At 41.8% G+C, this 20,638-nt stretch overlaps 1 protein-coding gene across 1 annotated transcript in view; it reads right to left on the minus strand.

Moving 5' to 3' along the window:
* The window catches only part of LOC148517859 (CD276 antigen homolog), an 83,105-nt gene that overhangs the window by 51,709 nt on the left and 10,758 nt on the right, over positions 1-20,638 (minus strand). The window contains exon 2 of the mRNA XM_088478133.1: positions 15,439-15,510. Within this exon, the coding sequence (XP_088334259.1) occupies positions 15,439-15,510 (72 nt within the window). The remainder of the gene's footprint in view (positions 1-15,438; positions 15,511-20,638) is intronic.

The raw sequence follows: 20,638 nt of genomic DNA on the forward strand, positions 1-20,638 counted from the left end.
TGAGAGTTGTACGTTTTTGCATTCGCAACTGCGATTGTGCTCGCAATTTATGTGGGAATATATGCTAATGCTTGCTAACAGACTCCCCACCCGAAATAGTGAGCAAATGTTGCTACTCCCACTTCTATCTGTGTTGTGTGCAGATCTTCTGGTGGTTGAGAACACACCACATCGACGCAACATTAGACGCACATCAACTTCTCGAGTTAGTCCTGGGTTGTGCAGATTCCAGATCAACTTGTCTCTAAAAATGGCCTGTGGCTCGGCAATTTGGGAACTCAGCCGCGAGCGCAGACATACCCTTGGAACTCCCATAACACGCTCAAGGTCCGGCCTCCATTTGCGTACACTTTCGGCAACCTCCCGACTTCACCCAGGAATGCCCATGGGCCGTGCGTTCATGGAGAAATTGCAACGCCATGTAAAACTACAGCTTGTGCATGCGCAGTGAGACTTTTCTCTGTGTTTCGCGTATGCGCAGTAGCAAAAAATGCTCAACCGCGTGAATATCTGCATAGCGAACAACTCTGAATCTGGTCCAAGACGGCTCTCAATGTGGATGCATTTATGTATGTGCCTTTATCAGGAGGCCTTACATTTGACAAAATCTATATGTGCCTTTATCATGAGGCCTTATAATTGGTTTATTTTACATTTGGGGTGAGCGTTTGGGCGTAGAGCCTCCGGGGCTGGGCTGGCTTGGCCCCCTCATGGCATCACCACTTAATACACATAGTTGCTTTTTACATCATGTTTGTATTTTTTTCATGTAATATTTCACATATATTTTTAACCCCTTTTTTCAACACTCATTAATTAGTCTTACACATCTATACTTTACACTGCACTGTCACTCTTTTTCCATTTTTCGTGTGATGCCCTGGGGGGGTCCTGCGCTGGACGTTTTTTGGGGTGCACTGCGCCGCGGACGTGAACCTCCTAATGTTAAGGACTGCTAGTGACAGAGAAGCCGTGACGAGGCCTAGCAGCTTTCCATGTATTTGCAAATGCATGCAACTAATATCTCTGAATTTCTATGACCATATAGTCTTGATATATTGTTGCAAGTACTATTCAGTGTGCTGAGGAACAATAGGGGGTTAAATCCCCCTCCTTTTTCTACTTAGTATGACCCCTCCCTGTCATGCACCTGATTAGTACTGCTATATTGATTGAGCAGCTGCCGTTATTGTTTGTCTGGTCCAAGATATGTAACCCCAAAATATTTATAAACTACACAATAAGGGATATATTTACTAATGCTTGGTTTTAATCAATGATCGATTTTAAATCAATCTGAATCGATATTGTGTTTCTGGGGCTAAATCACATATTTACTAACACTTTAAAAAATAAATAAATAAAATGTTTGTTAGTAAATATATGTTCCGCAGAGTTTTACAGAGAATATTTCGACCATTCACATCACTTTTTGCCCCACACACACACGCACGCAAAGTTATGAGTCAAGCAAGAAATAGGAACAATAGGATAGCTTTATTTATACACAGCAACTTAATGGGCCTATCCATTACACGACTTTGTGAACAATCTGACCAAAACCAGGAGGTTTTGGTTGCATTGTTCATAAAGTCAGGTAATGGACAGCCGACAAGGACCAGCGATGCGTGTGCACGCTGGGTCCTTGCCGTCCCCGACTATCTACTGAACATGCCTGTCAACCTGACTACGCTCGTCAGGTTCGGCATGCTCAGAGACAGGAGGTCGGGCTCTTTCACTGAATGATGTTCAGTGAACGCCGTTCAGTGCGGGCACCACACCTTGGCGACCTGAAGGTCTCAACGCTAGACGTTCAGTCTTTCATGTGCCCCTTTAGAGTTGAGCTAAAAACTCTCCCCCAACTTTAAATCTGTCTGAGACCTAATTCATACAGAGCTAATCTCAAGTAGCCAGAACTACTTCTGTCATACAAGTTTCTGAAAACACTTTCACATCTCTTTCAGCAGGCATGCACTTATAATGGCATTCCTCATTGTCAAGCAAACCTCCTATCACCTCACCATGCTTTAACAGGCCAAGACACAAATTCTACCAGTACTCTGCAATGGTCCAGGAAAAGAGACATCAATCTTACCTAATAATAAATGTAAAGTACTCAAGTTACACAAATTTTCAAACATATGATACGCCACCAGACACATCAAGGCATCTCTGCTCAGGTGGTCCTACACAATATAATAATAGCCCAACATTGGGTCATATATTCATGTCTTTCACGATCTACATTAAGAGCCAACTATAATGGAGGCACCCAAAGATCCTCCAATATGGCAATACAACTATCAGCATTCCTTCCAGCTATTGGTCCCATACATGCCTCCCATGGCAGTGATACACAGAATGGAAGTTGCACAAAAGCAATTTATTGACCCATCACAGGTGCATGTAGGAGGGGTTAATCTAGATAAGAAAAAATAAGACAAAAAATTCCCCTACACTCTAATGGGCCAACAAAAGAGACATGCAACCTACCTAATATTAATATTACATGGGACTCAGGCCCTGATTCAGAGCCGGACGCACTGACAGAGCGCTCACTCTTTCAGAACGGCCTCCTGCCCGCTCGCATAGCTGAGGGTGATCACCCACAGCTATAGCGAGCGGCCATGATGATGGTCGCGATGGTCAAGACCATCACGACCATCAGGCTTGCAACGAGACCCTTGTGGTAGGGTCTCATTGCCGCAAGCCCCAGAGAGCTTTCAGCTCTCCCACTGTGGGGCCGGCCCCAGACGGTAGGCGTTCCCATGGGAGAGCCTCCGTCTGGGCAGCCATGCCCCCGGCCCACCCACCAAAGGGGGCGTGCTGTCACTCAACATCGTCAGCACGCCCCCTTTGGTACGCATGCGCACTGGCCTACCATCGACCTGGTTGTGAGCGCACAGCGCTTGCGACCGGGTCTGAATCAGGCCCTCAGTTCCACACATTTGCAAACATATGATAAGCCTATATATCCCCTCACTGGATAATGGTAGAAGCAGGGGCCGGGACAGTGGCTATTGCATGCAGTGTGATAGCAGCTACAGCTTTTAGAAGCACTTCCTGAGTGACATATAAATTGTGTTTTCAATTGAAATGTATCACAAGGGGTGTAACTAGAAATATGTCGGCATGAGGCACCAACATTTCTAGGTAGAAACACACTCCCTCATCTCCCCTCACTGCAAAATTGGTAAAACAGTCTGCTTTCCGTGTAAACTTAATCTGATATATATTACATTTTATTTACCTACTTTTTCATCCTTTGGGCAAAAGGTTTAAAAGGCCATAAAATAAAATAATATTTGTCTCAAAGTAATACTTAACGAAAATCCAACCTGTCCTATCATAGGCAGAATCAGGAGGGGGGGCACCAAGGCACTGTCGTTTAGGAGAATTTTTATGCAGCAACACAGTGGGTACAGTGAAATCGGTGCAAGTATAGCGGTACTGTCTGTTAAGGCTTCCCGTTAAGAATATGGCCTACTTTGGACCCGCCGCCATTACCCAGGAACTGCGCCACCGAGCAAGACCATGGTGCTCGGTGGCGTGACAGTTCCTCCTACCTCTAGTACTACCATGAGGCTGGAAAGAGGAGGGGGCAGGAGGCTTGAAAGAGGGGGGGAGGCTGGAAAAACAGGGGCAGGAGGCTGAAGTGACACGAGGCAGGAAGCTCAAGTGACATGGGGCAGGAGGCAACACGGAGCAGCAGGCTGGAATGACATGGAGTAGGAGGCTTGAATGACACAGTGAGCTGGAGGTGAAAAAGAGAGCAGGAGGCTGGAGGTGACACAGGGTAGGAGGGGACATAGGGCAGGAATCTGGATGAACCTCTGTTGTATGATAATGACATTGGTTGTATTTTTACACAAATAAGCATCTTCTGGGCATTGGGATATCCTACATGAATAGTGAATACCGACTGAAGACACCGTCTGCCCATGGAGGATCAGTTTCTTACAGAGGTTCCCCATCGCAGAGAAACCACCATATGCTGTAGGTAAGCTAAGGTGTATTTTTATTTAGTACATTCACATTGTGCCTGTGCCAAATATATTAGAAGAATTGCACATAGGGTGGGAAAAATATATAATTTTTTTTTTCTAATGGAAATATTCTATTTTACAGTTGATATTGTTATATGTTATATCGACCTGTTTTCATAATATTTTGTTCTCATTATATGAGTCGGGGTTAAAATTTAATATTACCGGTATTTCATTTACATTTATTTAGCTCTGATGTATATATTTTTTTCATAATGATCAGGTTTTCTCTTATATGGTTTCTGGGGGAATCTTTCCCCTATTTTTTCTGGTCTTCGACTTTTCACCTTTTTTCATTTTTTATTTTATTTTATTTTTTGCTATTTCCCTTGTCTCTATTTCCTTCTACCCCTATGTCTTTCACACTTTCTATTATGCCTGTTGGATGCCTCTAATTGTTTTTCAGATTAAGTGGACTATATTAGGATATACAATAAATTTGCCCTGTTTCTGACCTCTGCGATATTATCTAACTCTACCTTATGCCAGATATTAAAATTTCTTCCTGGATTGTTCAGGGCATTAACTCACCAGCAAAAAGATGCAAATTATTTTCTTATTTGAGTCTCCAAAAAGCAGATGTTACTTTTTTACAAGAAACACATCTGACTGATTCTGAACATCGGAAGCTTTCTATACTGGGACAACGTGAAGTAGCTTTTGCCTCATTTAATTCGAAGTCACGTGGAGTTGCCATATTAGTTTGGAAAAGTGTTCCTATAACAGTTACTCAGCAAAGGTCGGACCCACACGGGCGTTATGTATTAATTACAGCTGATATATTTGGAATGTCCTATACTTTCTGTAATGTATATGCTATTTGTTTCTCACACCAATACGACCCAGTCGGAGATGACCCAATCAGCTCAAGCCGCCCTGACTCGGGCCTAAGTAACTTTTTGACAAACCCCCTCGTCTTTCAACAGGCAAAGGTTTGAAGAATGTAAGGTGATTTTTGATGCTTTGATACAGCAGGTCGGTGATCGTAAAATCCATAATAACAAATATGCATTTCAGGTATATGGCGACAAAAATAGCAGACTTTTGTCTAAATTACTTTGAGGAGAGAGAACGATTTTGGCTCTAGTTGATGATAATGGCTCCTTACAAAATGAAGGTTCAGCCATCTTAGATATATTACATGCTTTCTACTCTAAATAATATTCTTATGAACATATTAATACGTCAAACAGACAGGCTTTTTGTGATGCTGGCCCAACCCATAACGGTTTTGGAAGTCAATATGGCTATTAAATGCCTTAAGCTATGTAAATCTCCTGGCCCCGATGGATTCTCTGGAGAATTTTATAAGGTTCTCCAGGCCTCTGTAACTACTACTCTGACAAATCTTTAAAATTCTGTTCTTTCTGGTGACCCCCCACCTGCTTATTTTAATGATGCTATTCTAAAAGTACTACCTAAACTGGGTAGATAACCCACTCTACCCCACTCTACCTACTTCATATAGCCCAATATCATTATTGAACGTAGACTATAAACTTTTTACAAAAATAATAGAACGGTTTAAATTGGAACTGCCTTCTCTGGTGCATCCTGACCAAATTAGATTCATATGGGGACGCAGCTACATTACCATACCTGGAGAAGTTTCATGAGAATGATTTACACACTCTTCTCTCACTAGACGCAGAAAAAGCGTTTGACCTAGTGGTATGTGATCACCTGTATGAATCTTTATGCAGATTTGGGTTTCCTCGTCAAATTGTATCCCTTATTATTATTCGACGTCATCATCTTGTATTATGGCTAATAATTTTTTATCTTCTTCATTTTCAATTCACAAAGGCACCCGCTAAGGTTGTCCTCTCTCTCCATTATTATTTGCTCGTCTTAGAGATCCTGGCTATTGCTCTTAGAGCTATCACGTCATTTCATGGAATTCAGGTAGGAAGTATAGAATTAAAGATCTCTCTGTTTGCCGATGATATGCTTTTATTTATTTCCCAGACTTTCTTATTTATACCTGCAATACTGGAGGAAATCTCCTTTACCAGACCCAGTCACTCTGTCCCCTTTACTTTCTATTTTCACTAGAATCTCTAACACTAAATATAAACTTAAGTATTTATACAATGATTTATTACCTAAAGGTGTATTGGGTTTATGGAAACAAGTGTGGTTGTCCTGGAACCAGGATTTCACAGACTTCAATTTCTCGGAACGTATTATGACTTTATTCCCATCTGTTGTGAAATGGGTAAATTCAGTGAAATTACAAGAACTCCATATTAAGCTCTTAAATAGAGCATATGTTTCTCAAGCACAACAAAGTCATATGTTCCCAAACGAACCGAGCACATGCCCACAATGTCATACAACATCGGCAACTTTTTACCGCAATGTTTGGCAGTGTACCAAGATAAAAAAGTTTTGGTATAAAGTGCATTCTTTTATTATCCAGATTACTAAAATTAGATTACCGTTTTCATGGGACGCATTTCTCCTTGCTGATTTCACCTCTTTGTCGCCTTTGTATATAACTCCTTCTATGCAACCCCTACCTACCATATTGATCACTCTGGCAAGGAAAATTATTCCTATTGAAAAAATATCTAGACTAGAGCTAGACAAGAAACTCCTTTGTGGGGGCACACTTATGTTAATATTTATTATATGTTATATGAATTAATGATAATATTAAAAATTAACCTTTATTATTGTTTGTAAAATAAATAAAGATTTGTTAGTGCATATTTCCCATTAATAGGCACCTATTAATGGGAAATATGCACTAACAAATCATTGTATAAAGCACAAACTGCCATTTGAATACCGTTTACAATTATGATTGACAGGTTACAATACCTGTTACAACTATCTGATAACTATTTTTCAATAGGGAGTTTTTAACTCCCCCGGTATCATTGTCACAGCACTCACGAGGTCTGAGAGCCTGCAATTGTGGTTATATATTTTCGAGTGCTGACACATATATAATTAATAACAATATACAAATTATTGTGTTTTAATATAAGGGTTATTTCGTGATATTATATCTTGGATTACAGATTTAGAATCAATTCAAATACCCCCACCCCTCCTTTCTTTTTATCATATTTATTTTACAAACAATAATAAAGGTACATTTTTAATATTATCATTCATTCATATAACATATAATAAATATTAACTTAAGTGTGCCCCCACAAAGGAGTTTCTTGTCTAGCTCTAGTCTAGATATTTTTTCAATAGGAGTATACATTTTACTTAGTACTTCGGGGAGCACCACCAACATATAAAACCATTCCCATTTAGGGATTATTGATTAAATAGTTGGTCTGTATTATAATTAGTTTATAATTAATGTGACAGAAATTACCTTGTGCGGGATCAAATCTATATTTTCTAAGGAAAATTATTCTACAGAAATGGATTTCTAAAGCAGCTCCTTCACTGGAACTGCATAAAATGGAATTACTTACTATTCTTTATTATGATAGATGTGCAGCAATGTAAGATTTTGAAAAGGGAGTGTCTAAATTTTATAATAAATGGGAATCTCAATTATTTACCAAGTACAACTTCTGATCAGATTATGAAGGTGTTTGAACACACCTCTTGGTCGTTACTAAGAACTATTTGGTGATCCTACTTTAATTATGGTTGACTTATCTTACCCCCCTACTCCCCCTCTCCCCCTCCCCCTATAATTCTTCTTATTATTATTTTTTATTCTCTCTCTTTTCTTTTGAATATCTTTTATTTGGATTCAGTTTAATATTGTTTATTCTCTAAAAATAAAAATGGAATTCTTAAGGGAATAGTATGATATACAGCTCTAATTGAACGATTTAAATGTATCATAATAGGAGTTCCTAAATATTTTGACGGTTTACTGCAGAAATTATGTTCTATGTGATGTATTGTGAATATTATATAATATTTGCTCTATATGTTTTATTCTGCACCCTGTTGAATCTAATAAAAATAGTAAAAAAAAAAAAAAAAAAAGAATAGTACATGTGCTGGGGTTTTGGAATTGAATTGTAGAGTCCAATGAGCTGCAAAACAAAAATGTGAAAAAGCAATACCACATATGACATCTTTTGTGTTGCAGCTCATTGCTCTACTCTCTCTCTACAATTCCAAAACCCCAGCACATGTACTGTGTGCAATTCTATTTTGCACAGATACTATGCAAACAGTCCATTCACAGTGATCTCACCCTTTTCTCATTGCCCCCTTCCCATCCTACCTAGTGCCCCTATTCACAAAGTCATCCAGCCCAGTGTCCCCCACAATCTCACGGACTCCCATCCCAGTGTCTCCCACCCTGCCAGCCCAGTGTCTCCCCCCTTTCCTTCCCCAAACCAGCCCACTGCCCCATCTAACTGCGCCTCAACAAGAATCTCAGCCAGTCCAGTCACAGTGTACCCATCATTCAGCCCATTGTACTCCCTTCTCCAGCCTAATGTTTCTCCCCTCCCACTATATCTCACTGCCCGTTTCCTATGCAGCCCAGTGCCTCCCTATATATCACCCACTGCCTCTCCCCATCACCCTTTCCTTGTCAGTCATTGCCTTTCTCCCTCTACCTGGCATCACCCACTGCCTCTCCATGTCACCCTCTCCCTCACTGACTGTCACCCTCTCCCTGTCATCCACTGCCTCTCCTTGGCATCACCCACTACCTCTCCCTGCCACCCTCTACCTGTCACCCTCTCCATGTAACCCACTGCCTCTCCCCATTACCCTCTGCCTAGACTCCAAGGCATTCCCCTCTCCCTGTCAACCTCTGCTTCTCCCTGTCACTCACTGCCTCTCCCCATCATCCACTTCCTTCCCCGTCTCTCACTATCTCTCCCTGTCACCTCTCTCTCCTGTCACCCACTGCTCTCTCTCTCATGTCACCCTCTTCCCCTCTCATTTTGGATCCACCCTGTGTCCTGTCCTGAATTACATTTTTCCCTATGGTTGGTGGAGTTCACAGTAGATATATCCCATTTATTGTATTGGGCTAGCATCTGTTGCTAGGTAGGTTGTTGCGGCATGCATCACAATATAGGTTCTATAGAACTCTCATAGGACCAACTTGGCGCATACCTGCCCACCCCTTCCACCACCAGGGTTAGTCTGTCGCTGATGCTTAGAATTTTACACAGGGTATGTGTAAGATATTGCTGCTTCTCTTCACAACTAGTGACACTTCCAGTTTGCCCTTGTGTTGTAAAAACATATTTCTATGAGATCACAATGATTTACTCACGTACCTAGATAAATATAGATGCTAATGTGCCTAGGTACTATACTAAAAATAATTATTTGAGTCAGTCAGCGTGCTTTTAAAAATACACTGGTTAATATTAGAGATGTGTGTGGACCTACAGTAATTGTTTTGTTTTTATGGTTTGAGTTTGGAAAAACTATCCTCAAGTGATTGGTTTGGATACGGTTTTGGATTTCTTTAAAATTGCTAAAACAGCTCAAAATCATGTAATTTGGATCTGTTTACATGCAATTCAGTTTTTAAATCGATTTTTCAAACTTACAGCAGACCAAGGCTCGGACTCAATTCTACTCGGAATCCCACTAGTGATCCGAGCTGGAACGCGGTTCGACTTTTCAGGAAAATCGAACCGCACATATCTAGTTAGTATTACAATTTATATTTGTGATTTTATACCTATATACATTAGGGGTGAGCGGGTTCGGATTTCTGAAATCCGAACCCCCCGAGCCCCCCCGATCCGAGGCAGATCCGAGTCAGGCTCGACTTTTCCCGCCTGACTCGGATCTGAAATCGAGGCAAAACGTCATCATCCCGCCTTCCGAGTCTCGCAGGTTTTGGAACCTATATAAGGTACCCGCGTCGGCGCCATTTTCTCACTCGGCTGTGGACAGTGAAGAGGGAGGGTGGGAGTTAGGGCTGGCTGGGCTGTGTAGTGTAGTGTAGTGTAGTGCAGAGTAGTGTTGTGCTGTGCTGCGCTGTGCTGCTGTTGTCCACTACTTCAAAGTCCATAGGGGCTGGCTGTGTTGTGCTGTGCTGCTGTTGTTAATAGGGGCTGTGTCCACTACTTCAAAGTCCATAGGGGCTGGCTGGACTGTGTTGTGCAGTCAGTTCTCCATAGGGGCTGTGTCCACTCCAAAGTCCTGTGCAGTGTCCCAGTCCTAAAGGGGTGCTGTAGTGTTGTCCAGGGGGTGCTCTGTCCATCAGGGGTGCTTCCCCAAGTGCTAAAAAAATAATATTTTTTGTGTGTTTGTGAATTGTGTGCGCAGTAGCCGCACGTGCATCAACAAAGTAGTGCCAAGCGTGCGCCTGTGTCATAAGTAAAGGGCCGGCTGGCTTGACCGTTAAAGGGTGCTGTAACCCCCAAAGTACACTCCAGTCCAAACCAAAAAAAAAATTATTTTCTGTGTTTGTGAATTGTGTGCGCAGCAGCCGCACGTGCATCAACAAAGTAGTGCCAAGCGTGCGCCTGTGTCATAAGTAAAGGGCCGGCTGGCTAGACTGTTAAAGGGTGCTGTAACCCCCAAAGTACACTCCAGTCCAAACCAAAAAAAAAATTATTTTCTGTATTTGTGATTTGTGTGCGCAGTAGCCGCATGTGCATCAACAAAGTAGTGCCAAGCGTGCGCCTGTGTCATAAGTAAAGGGCCGGCTGGCTTGACCGTTAAAGGGTGCTGTAACCCCCAAAGTACACTCCAGTCCAAACCAAAAAAATATATATTTTCTGTGTTTGTGAATTGTGTGCGCAGTAGCCGCACGTGCATCAACAAAGTAGTGCCAAGCGTGCGCCTGTGTCATAAGTAAAGGGCCGGCTGGCTTGACCGTTAAAGGGTGCTGTAACCCCCAAAGTACACTCCAGTCCAAACCAAAAAAATATATATTTTCTGTGTTTGTGAACTGTGTGCGCAGTAGCCGCACGTGCATCAACAAAGTAGTGCCAAGCGTGCGCCTGTGTCATAAGTAAAGGGCCGGCTGGCTTGACCGTTAAAGGGTGCTGTAACCCCCAAAGTACACTCCAGTCCAAACCAAAAAAAAAAATATTTTCTGTGTTTGTGAATTGTGTGCGCAGTAGCCGCACGTGCATCAACAAAGTAGTGCCAAGCGTGCGCCTGTGTCATAAGTAAAGGGCCGGCTGGCTTGACCGTTAAAGGGTGCTGTAACCCCCAAAGTACACTCCAGTCCAAACCAAAAAAAAATATATTTTCTGTATTTGTGACTTGTGTACACTGTGGCTGCACGTGCATCAACAAAGGAGCAGCGCCAAGCGTGCGCCTGTGTCCCATAAGTAAAGAGCCGGCTGGCTCATTTCTTAAAGGGTGGTGTAACCCACAAAGTGCACTACTCTCCAGCAAAAATAAAAAAATATTTCCTGTGTTTGTGTGCGCTTTAGCCGCACGTATATATCAATATAACATAAATGGAGGACCAAACTTTCTCCGATAAAAATAAAATAGGGAAAGATCAAGAACCACTTCCTCCTAGTGCTGTTGCTGCTGCTGGGAGTTGTTCATCATCCCAGAGAGGAAGTAGGAACATCACTACTTTTACTAAACAATTGACCCTCCAACAGTCCCTAGCGATGAGGATGAAGTACGACAGCAGTCATCCTGAAGCAAAACGTATAACTGAGGCCTTGACTGCTATGTTGGTGTTAGACGTGCGTCCGGTATCCGCCATTAGTGCAGTGGGATTTAGACAATTGATGGAGGTAGTATGTTCCCGGTTCCAAATCCCGTCTAGATTCCACCTGCATCCTCAAAGCAGCAGCGACAAGCGTGCGTCTGTCTGTTAAAGGGTGGTGACACCCTCAAAGTGTGCTACACAAACAATAAAAATATTGTTCTTTTTTTTTCGGTCTTTGTGAAATGTGTGGGCTGTAGCCGCACCTGCATCCTTAAAGCAGCAGCGCCAAGCGTGCGTCTGTCTGTTAAAGGGTGGTGACACCCTCAAAGTGTGCTACACAAACAATAAAAATATTGTTCTTTTTTTTTCTGTCTTTGTGAATTGTGTGGGCTGTAGCCGCACTTGCATCCTCAAAGCAGCAGCGACAAGCGTGCTTCTGTCTGTTAAAGGGTGGTGTAACCCTCAAAGTGCTCCAAAAAATAAAAAACTATTTTTTTAATGTGTTTGTGACTTGTGTGCGATGTAGCCGCACTTGCATCTTCAAAGCAGCAGCGACAAGCGTGCATCTGTCTGTTAAAGGGTGGTGACACCCTCAAAGTGTGCTACACAAACAATAAAAATATTGTTCTTTTTTTTTCTGTCTTTGTGAATTGTGTGGGCTGTAGCTGCACTTGCATCCTCAAAGCAGCAGCGACAAGCGTGCGTCTGTTTGTTAAAGGATTACATCGGTGACAGCATCCAAGTAGGCATGTCAGACAGTCCGTACCTGTACTGGCAGGAAAAAGAAGCAATTTGGAGGTCCCTGTACAAACTGGCTCTATTTTACCTGAGTTGCCCCCCCTCCAGTGTGTACTCCGAAAGAGTGTTTAGTGCAGCCGGGAACCTTGTCAGCGAAAGACGTAGGAGGTTGCTTCTACAAAATGTGGAGAAGATGATGTTCATAAAATGAATTATCAACTCTTCCAGGGAGACCAGCCTCCAGAACGTACAGAGGGACCTGTGGTTGTGGACTCCAGCGGGGACGAATTAATACTCTGTGAGGATGAGGATGTACACACTGAAGAGGGTGAGGAATCGGTGGATGAGGAGGATGAGGATGACATCTTGCCTCCGTAGAGCCAGTTTGTGCAGGGACAGATTAATTGCCAGCTTGTTTTGTGGGGGCCCAAACGAACCAATCATTTCAGCCACAGTTGTGTGGCAGACCCTGGCGCTGAAATGATTGGTTTGTTAAAGTGTGCATGTCCTGTTTATACAACATAAGGGTGGGTGGCAGGGCCCAAGGACAATTCCATCTTGCACCTCTTTTTTTTCTTTGCATTATGTACAGTTTGGGGCCTAGTTTTTCAAACTGCCATCCTGTCTGCCACTGCAGTTTCACGCCTAGATGGGTCACGTGTTTGTGCCGCCCACTCGTGTCGCTTAGCATAGTCATCCAGCTACCTCGGTGCAACCTTTTGGACATAAAAACACTATTGTGAGGTGTGAGGTGTTCAGAATAGACTGGAAATGAGTGGAAATTAAGGTTATTGAGGTTAATAATAGCATAGGAGCAGAAAAACCTACAAATTCTGTGATTTTAGCTGTTTTTATGCTTTTTTTAAAAAAAAATACAGATCCAAAACACAAAACCCAGAACCCAAAACACGGAAGGGTGGTTTTGGCAAAACCAATCCAGATCCAAAACACGAAGAAAGATCCAGATCCAAAACCAAAACACAAAACACGAAAAGTGGCCGGTGCACACCCCTAATATACAGTAGCTAAGGGCAATTACTGAAAATAAAATGTTTTGCATCAGTTAGTTTTTCTACACCTAAATAGCTGGTTTTTACTAATAGTGTGTACAGTATTAGTGTCAAACATGACATATATGAATATAAATCAGGAAATAAATCATAAAGTACTGTGTGTATAGCTATGTAGTAACCGCTACTAATTGTCACATCCACATCCACCCTAGTACAATACAATCCAGGAATAATGAATGTCATTGGGCTGTAAACGTATTTTATATTATAAATCTATAGACAACACATTTCTCAAAGCTTGCTGATCAAGGGCCTGATTCACTATGGATCGCAACTGCGATTACGCACACAGTCTCATTGCGATGATATGCTAATCCATTGTGATCGCTATACTGTCGCAGCACAACATAAGGACGCCCACCTTACCTTACACACATCCGTAACACTTAGCAAGTCTGCGAAGCCATCGCTAACATTGAGTACCATCACAGCCTCATGCACACTTGCACAAGCTCTGACCCCCCCCCCCCCAGTCACCTCCCACAAACGGTACTTACTGTCAATCATACAAGAAGTTTTACCAGGCATAGTTCACTTGGTTTCAGCAGCATGTTTTCTCTCATAGAGACACAATAGACTCTCATTTCCCCAGGTACTGTGTCTCACAATGATCAACCTAACAGCCTTAAAATACACAAGTGAAAGCCCTAATTTTCCAAAAGCCCAAAAACCTGAACTGGGTATATTGAATGGAGCCCGCCCTCTTTCTCCATTCATAAACCCCAGGAACCCTTTTCCAGCTTTTTTAAAAAGCCCACAAAGCTGTTACCAACACATACATTTTCCAGGGATTTTTAGAACACAGAGGGGCATTCAATATGAAACGTTAACTTCACTGTCGAAGTTAACGTTTCATATCGGAGTTTTTACCTGCGTTAAAGTATCGGGCGCGCTCCCGCTTATACCCGTATTCAATATAAAATTAACGAAAACGGGAAACTCCGAAGTTGGATTTGCGAAAAGTTACAAATTTTTCCTTTAAAAATTGTAAGACCCCCCTAAAGTAGTAAAAACATGGGGGAACACTATGGGTACCCCCGTTTTAGCCTTTAATTGAAAGTCGGGGATTTAAATAGCCGCAGCAGGTGTTTTTTCCGACATTGAAGAAGTGATGCAGAAGAGCACTTAGGTTATTTTTTTCGTTTTTTTAGGTGGTCCCATCAAATTTGGGGTACATGAAAATGGGTACTAGCATATTTTGATGTCCCTAAAGTAAGTTTTTAAAAATTCTGCATTTGTGCAACTGCCGCTATAATTCTATTCTAGAAAACATCTGCCGCATACTTGCAGAATAGCCCTGAACCTATTTCCCTATTGTTAAATAATTTTTTCCCATTTTTTTTTTTCACCCCAATTTTTAAATAAATTTTTTGGGGTGTCCCTATTTTTATTTTTATTTTTTTTACACAGTTCTTTTTTAAATGTCAGTCCCAGGGGTGCAGGCTATTTGTTTTACGCCTGCACCCCTAAACCCCAATTCTGCACTTTTTTCCGACACCTATTCAATGGTGAAAAGTTATCCCCGTTTTTTTATCAAAGACTTTTCAAAACTGCGATAAGTCTTTGATATTGAATACAGTGTAAAACTAAAACCTGCGATAATGACATCAAAGCTCTGATATTAACGCAAAAACGATGTTATCGCACCCATATTGAATACTCCTGTTAGGGGCATATGTATCAAAGCTTGATGTGAGATAAAATTGTGAGATATACAGTATATCATCAATCAGCTTCTAACTTGCATTTTGCAGGCTGTGTTTCAGAAATGATAGTTTGGAGCTGATTGGTTGGTGATATATATTTCACAATTTTATCTCACATCAAGCTTTGATATATATGCCCCATAGATTAGGAATCTAGAAGCAATATAGCAACCTTCCAGCACTATACCAGTGACCTTAACACAATAGATAGATAGATAGATAGATAGATAGATAGATAGATAGATAGATAGATAGATAGATAGATAGATAGATAGATTTTTTACCTGGGGCCAGGATGAATACTAGCAGTTGAAGCTTCATATGGAAATACATTGATATTTTTGTATTACTTCTGCCTGTAAAAATTAAAATACATTAAAAAACACTAAAAAAACACATATTGTAATAAGATGAGATGCAATAAGGCATGCATTTTATATACTCAAATACTGTAGTTATATTGTGAATCAGTGCATCCTAAAATGAAGTAAATATGTAAATGTGATACTTGCCAACTCTCCCTGTCTCCCTGAAGAGTCTAGCAATCTCCCCTGATTCCACCTTACCCCTATTATGTAGCTGTTATATTAAAAAAAAACAGAGATATATACATTCAAATGGAATCATTAGTGTAATTTCCCTGCATTGGTTATAAGGCACAATGATCCCTATGGCTACATGCGTTTTCTGAAAATTATCAGTGTGTTTTCATCAACAAATAGATCTTACTAAAGGTGCCTACACACATAGCGATGTGCTCACAATCCCACGATGTGTACAATTTCCCATGAACCCTCCCCCGGCAGCTCCCCGGCAATCCTACACACGATTTGGAGTAAAAAATGTCCAATCTGACTTAAGATCTATCGTGCATCCAGTGCATTGTGTCCCAGGTTAGTAAATCTGCCCTAGAGCACGGCAGATCTGAAGATGAGTTGTGCGACGAGTGGGGACGCGCATTGGCATCGTGACCGTTAGTGTACACTCACGATTTGGCCATACTTTACACGATTTGTCGTCACTATTCGTCAAAGTCGGCCAAATCGGGTAAAAAAATCGCTGTGTGTGTGGGCAGCTTAACTGCTTTTGGGCTTGTTTACATTTGTAGCAGTACACAACCACTTTACTGCCCTGCTCATAGGTGTTGTTTTCACAATCTCCCTGAAATGCTTTTTCAAAAGTAGGCAAGTATGGTAAATGTTCATTGATAGTAGCTGTAGAAGATCACAATTCTAATGTTATTTTTTACAGCATGCGACTCATATAGTCCGGGTAAATTGCTGACAGACAGGGCACAACCAGATAAGCAGGACAAACAGAAATTTACATTTGTTTGAGTTGCCACTGGTCCATATGCTTTGTGTATTATGTATTGGTGACTGCATAGTGATATTTCTTAGGTATTATGCAAAATGTGACAACACTTTGGGGTCAATTCAAGTAGCTGCGAGCTGGGTGAAGTGTATTTGTTGTTTGTTCTAATGAGCTTTGTAGTTGTTTACCATGAAGACATATTTTTTGAAGATGTCTGCATATAACACAGCCCTCCCAGTTTCTCGCTGGAATGCACTTACACTTTAGCACTTATGCTCATTCCAGAGGTTAGTGCAGCAAGAATTTACAGAGAGAATGAGTGTTCCAAAGTCAGCTCACTGCATGTTATTGTTAAGTCTGTGACTTATACTTCGATAGGGGTTCTTAATAACTTGGACACAGTGTCAGTGAGTATGCATGCTTCTTTACCATACCTCCCAACTGTCCCGAATTCAGCGGGACAGTCCCGTTTTTATGGGACTGCCCCGCTGTCCCACCCGCGGGCCGCGGTATCCCGCAGTTGGGGGGGCAGTTGGGGAAAGCATACACCGCTGCTCTGCATAGCAGAGCAGCGTGTATGCAGAGCTAGAATGGATGCACAGCATCTATTCAGAATACGGGGAGAAGCCCGGGGGCAGCCCAGTATCTCGGAGATGCTGGTCACGCCCCTTAGTGATGAAAACGGCACGCGGATGTCCCCACTAGAGATTCTAAAATGTTGGAAGGTATGTCTTTACTGAAGAAGTGTAGGAAACCAAAGACACAGAATAGAGATTCATACACCAACTAATACACACAAAAAATAAGATCCGTTGTACCCTTCCACCGGAATACATACACAGCAATGAGAACTATATAAACCACAGGTATGACATTTCAATGGTTGTAGCAGGACACTTAGGGGCCTATTCATGATGTTAATTATCGGGGTCCGAACGGACCCCGATAATTAACATTCCAACTCGCCGCGGCCACCGGAGCAATTCAACATTGCTCCTGCGCGGTGGCAGCTGATGTGAAATCTGCTGCCCCCGCGAGCGGCTTTACTGCTCCTTTTCGGAGCAGTGAATCTTTTCACTGCTCCTGTCGGAGCACTGACGGCGGTGCGCATGCGCAACCTACAGGTCACGCATGCGCATAAGATCCCCGACGTCCGGCGGAAGGAGCCGGACAGGGGCGGAGGGATCCGAAAGGATCCCTTCTCGCAACCCAGCCCTTCTTCCCATAGGGAAGAACGGGTTGCGAACTTCAAGCGGGGGTATTCGCCATCTGAAGATGGCGAATGCCCCCGCAGTCAAGCTCCGAAAATTCTGTCCGAAAAAGCTCAGATGAATTCTGTCCCCATACTTGTGTATGTGGACAATGGGCCATTCTGCAAACAAAATGTAATCAGGTACTGGATACCCGCCTTAAGGTTTTCAGCCAACCTGACTTAAGTGCTAGTGGGATTCAAGTTCAAATATGCTTAAATCCCTCTGTAAACCTTCAAGAAATAAATGTACAGCCCCTATCCCAGGGGATAAATTTACTTAGAATCGTGCCTGGCTGAGATTGCTTCCCGTGCGAGTTTTCCCTGATTTTGCATTGTGGAGATTTACTAAAGGCAAACACCAGTGCAAAAACATGATCATGCACAGAAACAGACAACCAAACATGTAAATAGAAGTCAATAGGCATCGAACCAACATGCACACTGATCTGTGGAGTGCTCAGTGTAGTCTATTTAGAAGGGACAAATATGCATGAACTCGCACACGATACAATGCAGTCAGTATCACCACTTAATCAAAATAGACAGGCAAACTTGATTCTTAGTAAATCCATGTGTTGGAGCGTGAAAAACATTAATCTATCGAGGCTGCCCGATAATTATCAAGGGCCTATTGTGAGAAGCTTAGGAGGTGTGATCTGCGCTGTGTGGGTGTGACCAGTGCCATTTGAGCAGGTATTACACTGGGGAACAAAAAATATATATTTTTTCTTGCCAAGGATTTAAGATCGGTTTGAGAGTACTTGCAGGTCCTATTTTCGCATTAGATTTTCGCTATAGCTGAATTGGCTCCAGTTGTCAAATTAATTAAAAATTATAAAATTCAATTATTTTCTCCATTTGAAGACTAGTCTAGGTCTGCTTTACTTAACAGAATCAACTTAGTTTTGCTTCATTTACCTTACTAGTCTAGGTCTGCTTTACTTAACAGAATCAACTTAGTTTTGCTTTTTTAACAACTAGCCTCTTTCAACAATAACAAGAATTTGTTTTATTTGTGATAACGTAGCTGGTAGTCACGTTTGAGACACAACACATTCAAATCTCCTCACGAACACTAGTAGGAGGCGTGGCAGTGCACTGCTGAGCCTGCTGGGACATCCTACAGCCACGCATCCTCCCAGCATACAGAGAGAAGCAACGGAGAGGACCGAGTGACGCAGTTACCACACCTCCTGTTCCTTTGTTCGACCTCTCTCTGTCCCACCACAACCAATTTCCTGCCGTTTGGGCTTGTTTTTTTCAATACGTCCTCGGCTTTTGTTGGGAGTTAGCACTGAATGGGTTAAACAAAACGTTTTCGCTGTAAAAATTAGTTATTCTCGGAGATGGTGTACTAACAACCCTGAAGTTTTTTGTTATATTTGTGTCAAATATAGTGTTGCAAAAGAATGAAAAAATATAACTGTATTTGTAAAACAAGCGTATCAGGCTTATTTTGGATGTCACACAAGTCAGCAAGACAAGATTTGGGTGCCTCACAAAGTTTGTAAAACCTGCGTGGGGTCACTCCGCAATTGGACTAAAGGTGATCGAACTGCACTTAATTTCGGCATGCCTATGATGTGGTGTGAGCCAAAAGATCACTTGAGTGACTGCTATTTTTGTGCTGTAAATGTGAAGGGTATAAATCGATTTAAGAAACACAATTGGGAAAACCCAAGTATGAATTCTGCAAAACAACCAATACCACATGGCAACGATTTACCTGTACCATCATTCAGTGCTTTGTGCAAAGTTGAATGGGATGATATGGAAATGTTAATTTCATCCAGTGCAAGTGAGAACACAGATGAAAGTGAGTTTGAAGAAAGTTCCTCTACTCCAAACAAATTTTCTGAAAAGAAACTAACCGATTTAATCTGTCACTGAATTTATCGAAAAAAGGAGCTAAGCTTTTAGCATCCAGACTTCAAGAAAAGCAGTCTTGAGCCTGATGTTACTATAACGTCGTATCGAAATAGAGAAAAAGCCATACTGCCGTTCTTTAGCCAAGATAACAATCTTGTGTATTGCAAAAATATTCCGGAACTTCTCCAGATGATGGGCTTACCACAATATCCAGCAGAAGACTGGCGGCTCTTTTTGGGTAGTTCTAAAAGGAGCTTAAAATGCATATTACTGCACAATGGGAATAAATTTGCATCGATTCCCATCGGTCATTCAACAAAACTTAAACAGAATGAAAATATCAAGTTAGTCTTAGAAAAAATTGCTTATTTTCAGCATCAGTAGTCTGTTTGCGTCGATTTAAAAATGGTAAACTTTCTTTTTGGGCAGAAAAGTGGATATACTACGTATCCTTGTCACATTTGCTTATGGGATAGTCGTGCAAAACAAAACCACTGGCAGCAAACCGCATGGCCTCCAAGAGAAGTTATAACTGTAGAAGTCAACATAATTCATGAGCCCTTAATTGACAGGAAAAAAGTCATACTGCCGCCTCTCCATATCAAACTGGGTTTAATGAAACAATTTGTAAAAGCACTGGACAAGTCAGGCGATTGTTTCACGTATATTTGTTGAACATTTCCATCTCTTAGTAGTGAAAAATTAAATGCAGGAATTTTTGACGGCACACAGATATGTGAAGGATCCAAATTTTACCACATCTATGACTGAACCCGAATCTGAACCATGACTGAGTTATGTGTCTGTAATTCAACATTTTTTAGGCAATCACAAGGCAGACAACTATCATGAATTAGACCACAACATGCTAAATTGTTCGCGAAAGTAGGTGCCAACATGAGTATTAAAGTACAGTTTTTGTATAGCCAAAAACTTATAGACTTCCCGTTCAATCTAGGAGATTTAAGTGAAGAACAGAGTGAACGGTTCCACCCGGATTTCCAGGTAATGGAAGAAAGCTATCAAGGAAGGTGGGATCGTCACATGAC

Source organism: Taudactylus pleione, unplaced genomic scaffold, assembly GCF_031769625.1.
Source record: "Taudactylus pleione unplaced genomic scaffold, aTauple2 ptg000207l, whole genome shotgun sequence".
NCBI lineage: Eukaryota > Metazoa > Chordata > Amphibia > Anura > Myobatrachidae > Taudactylus > Taudactylus pleione.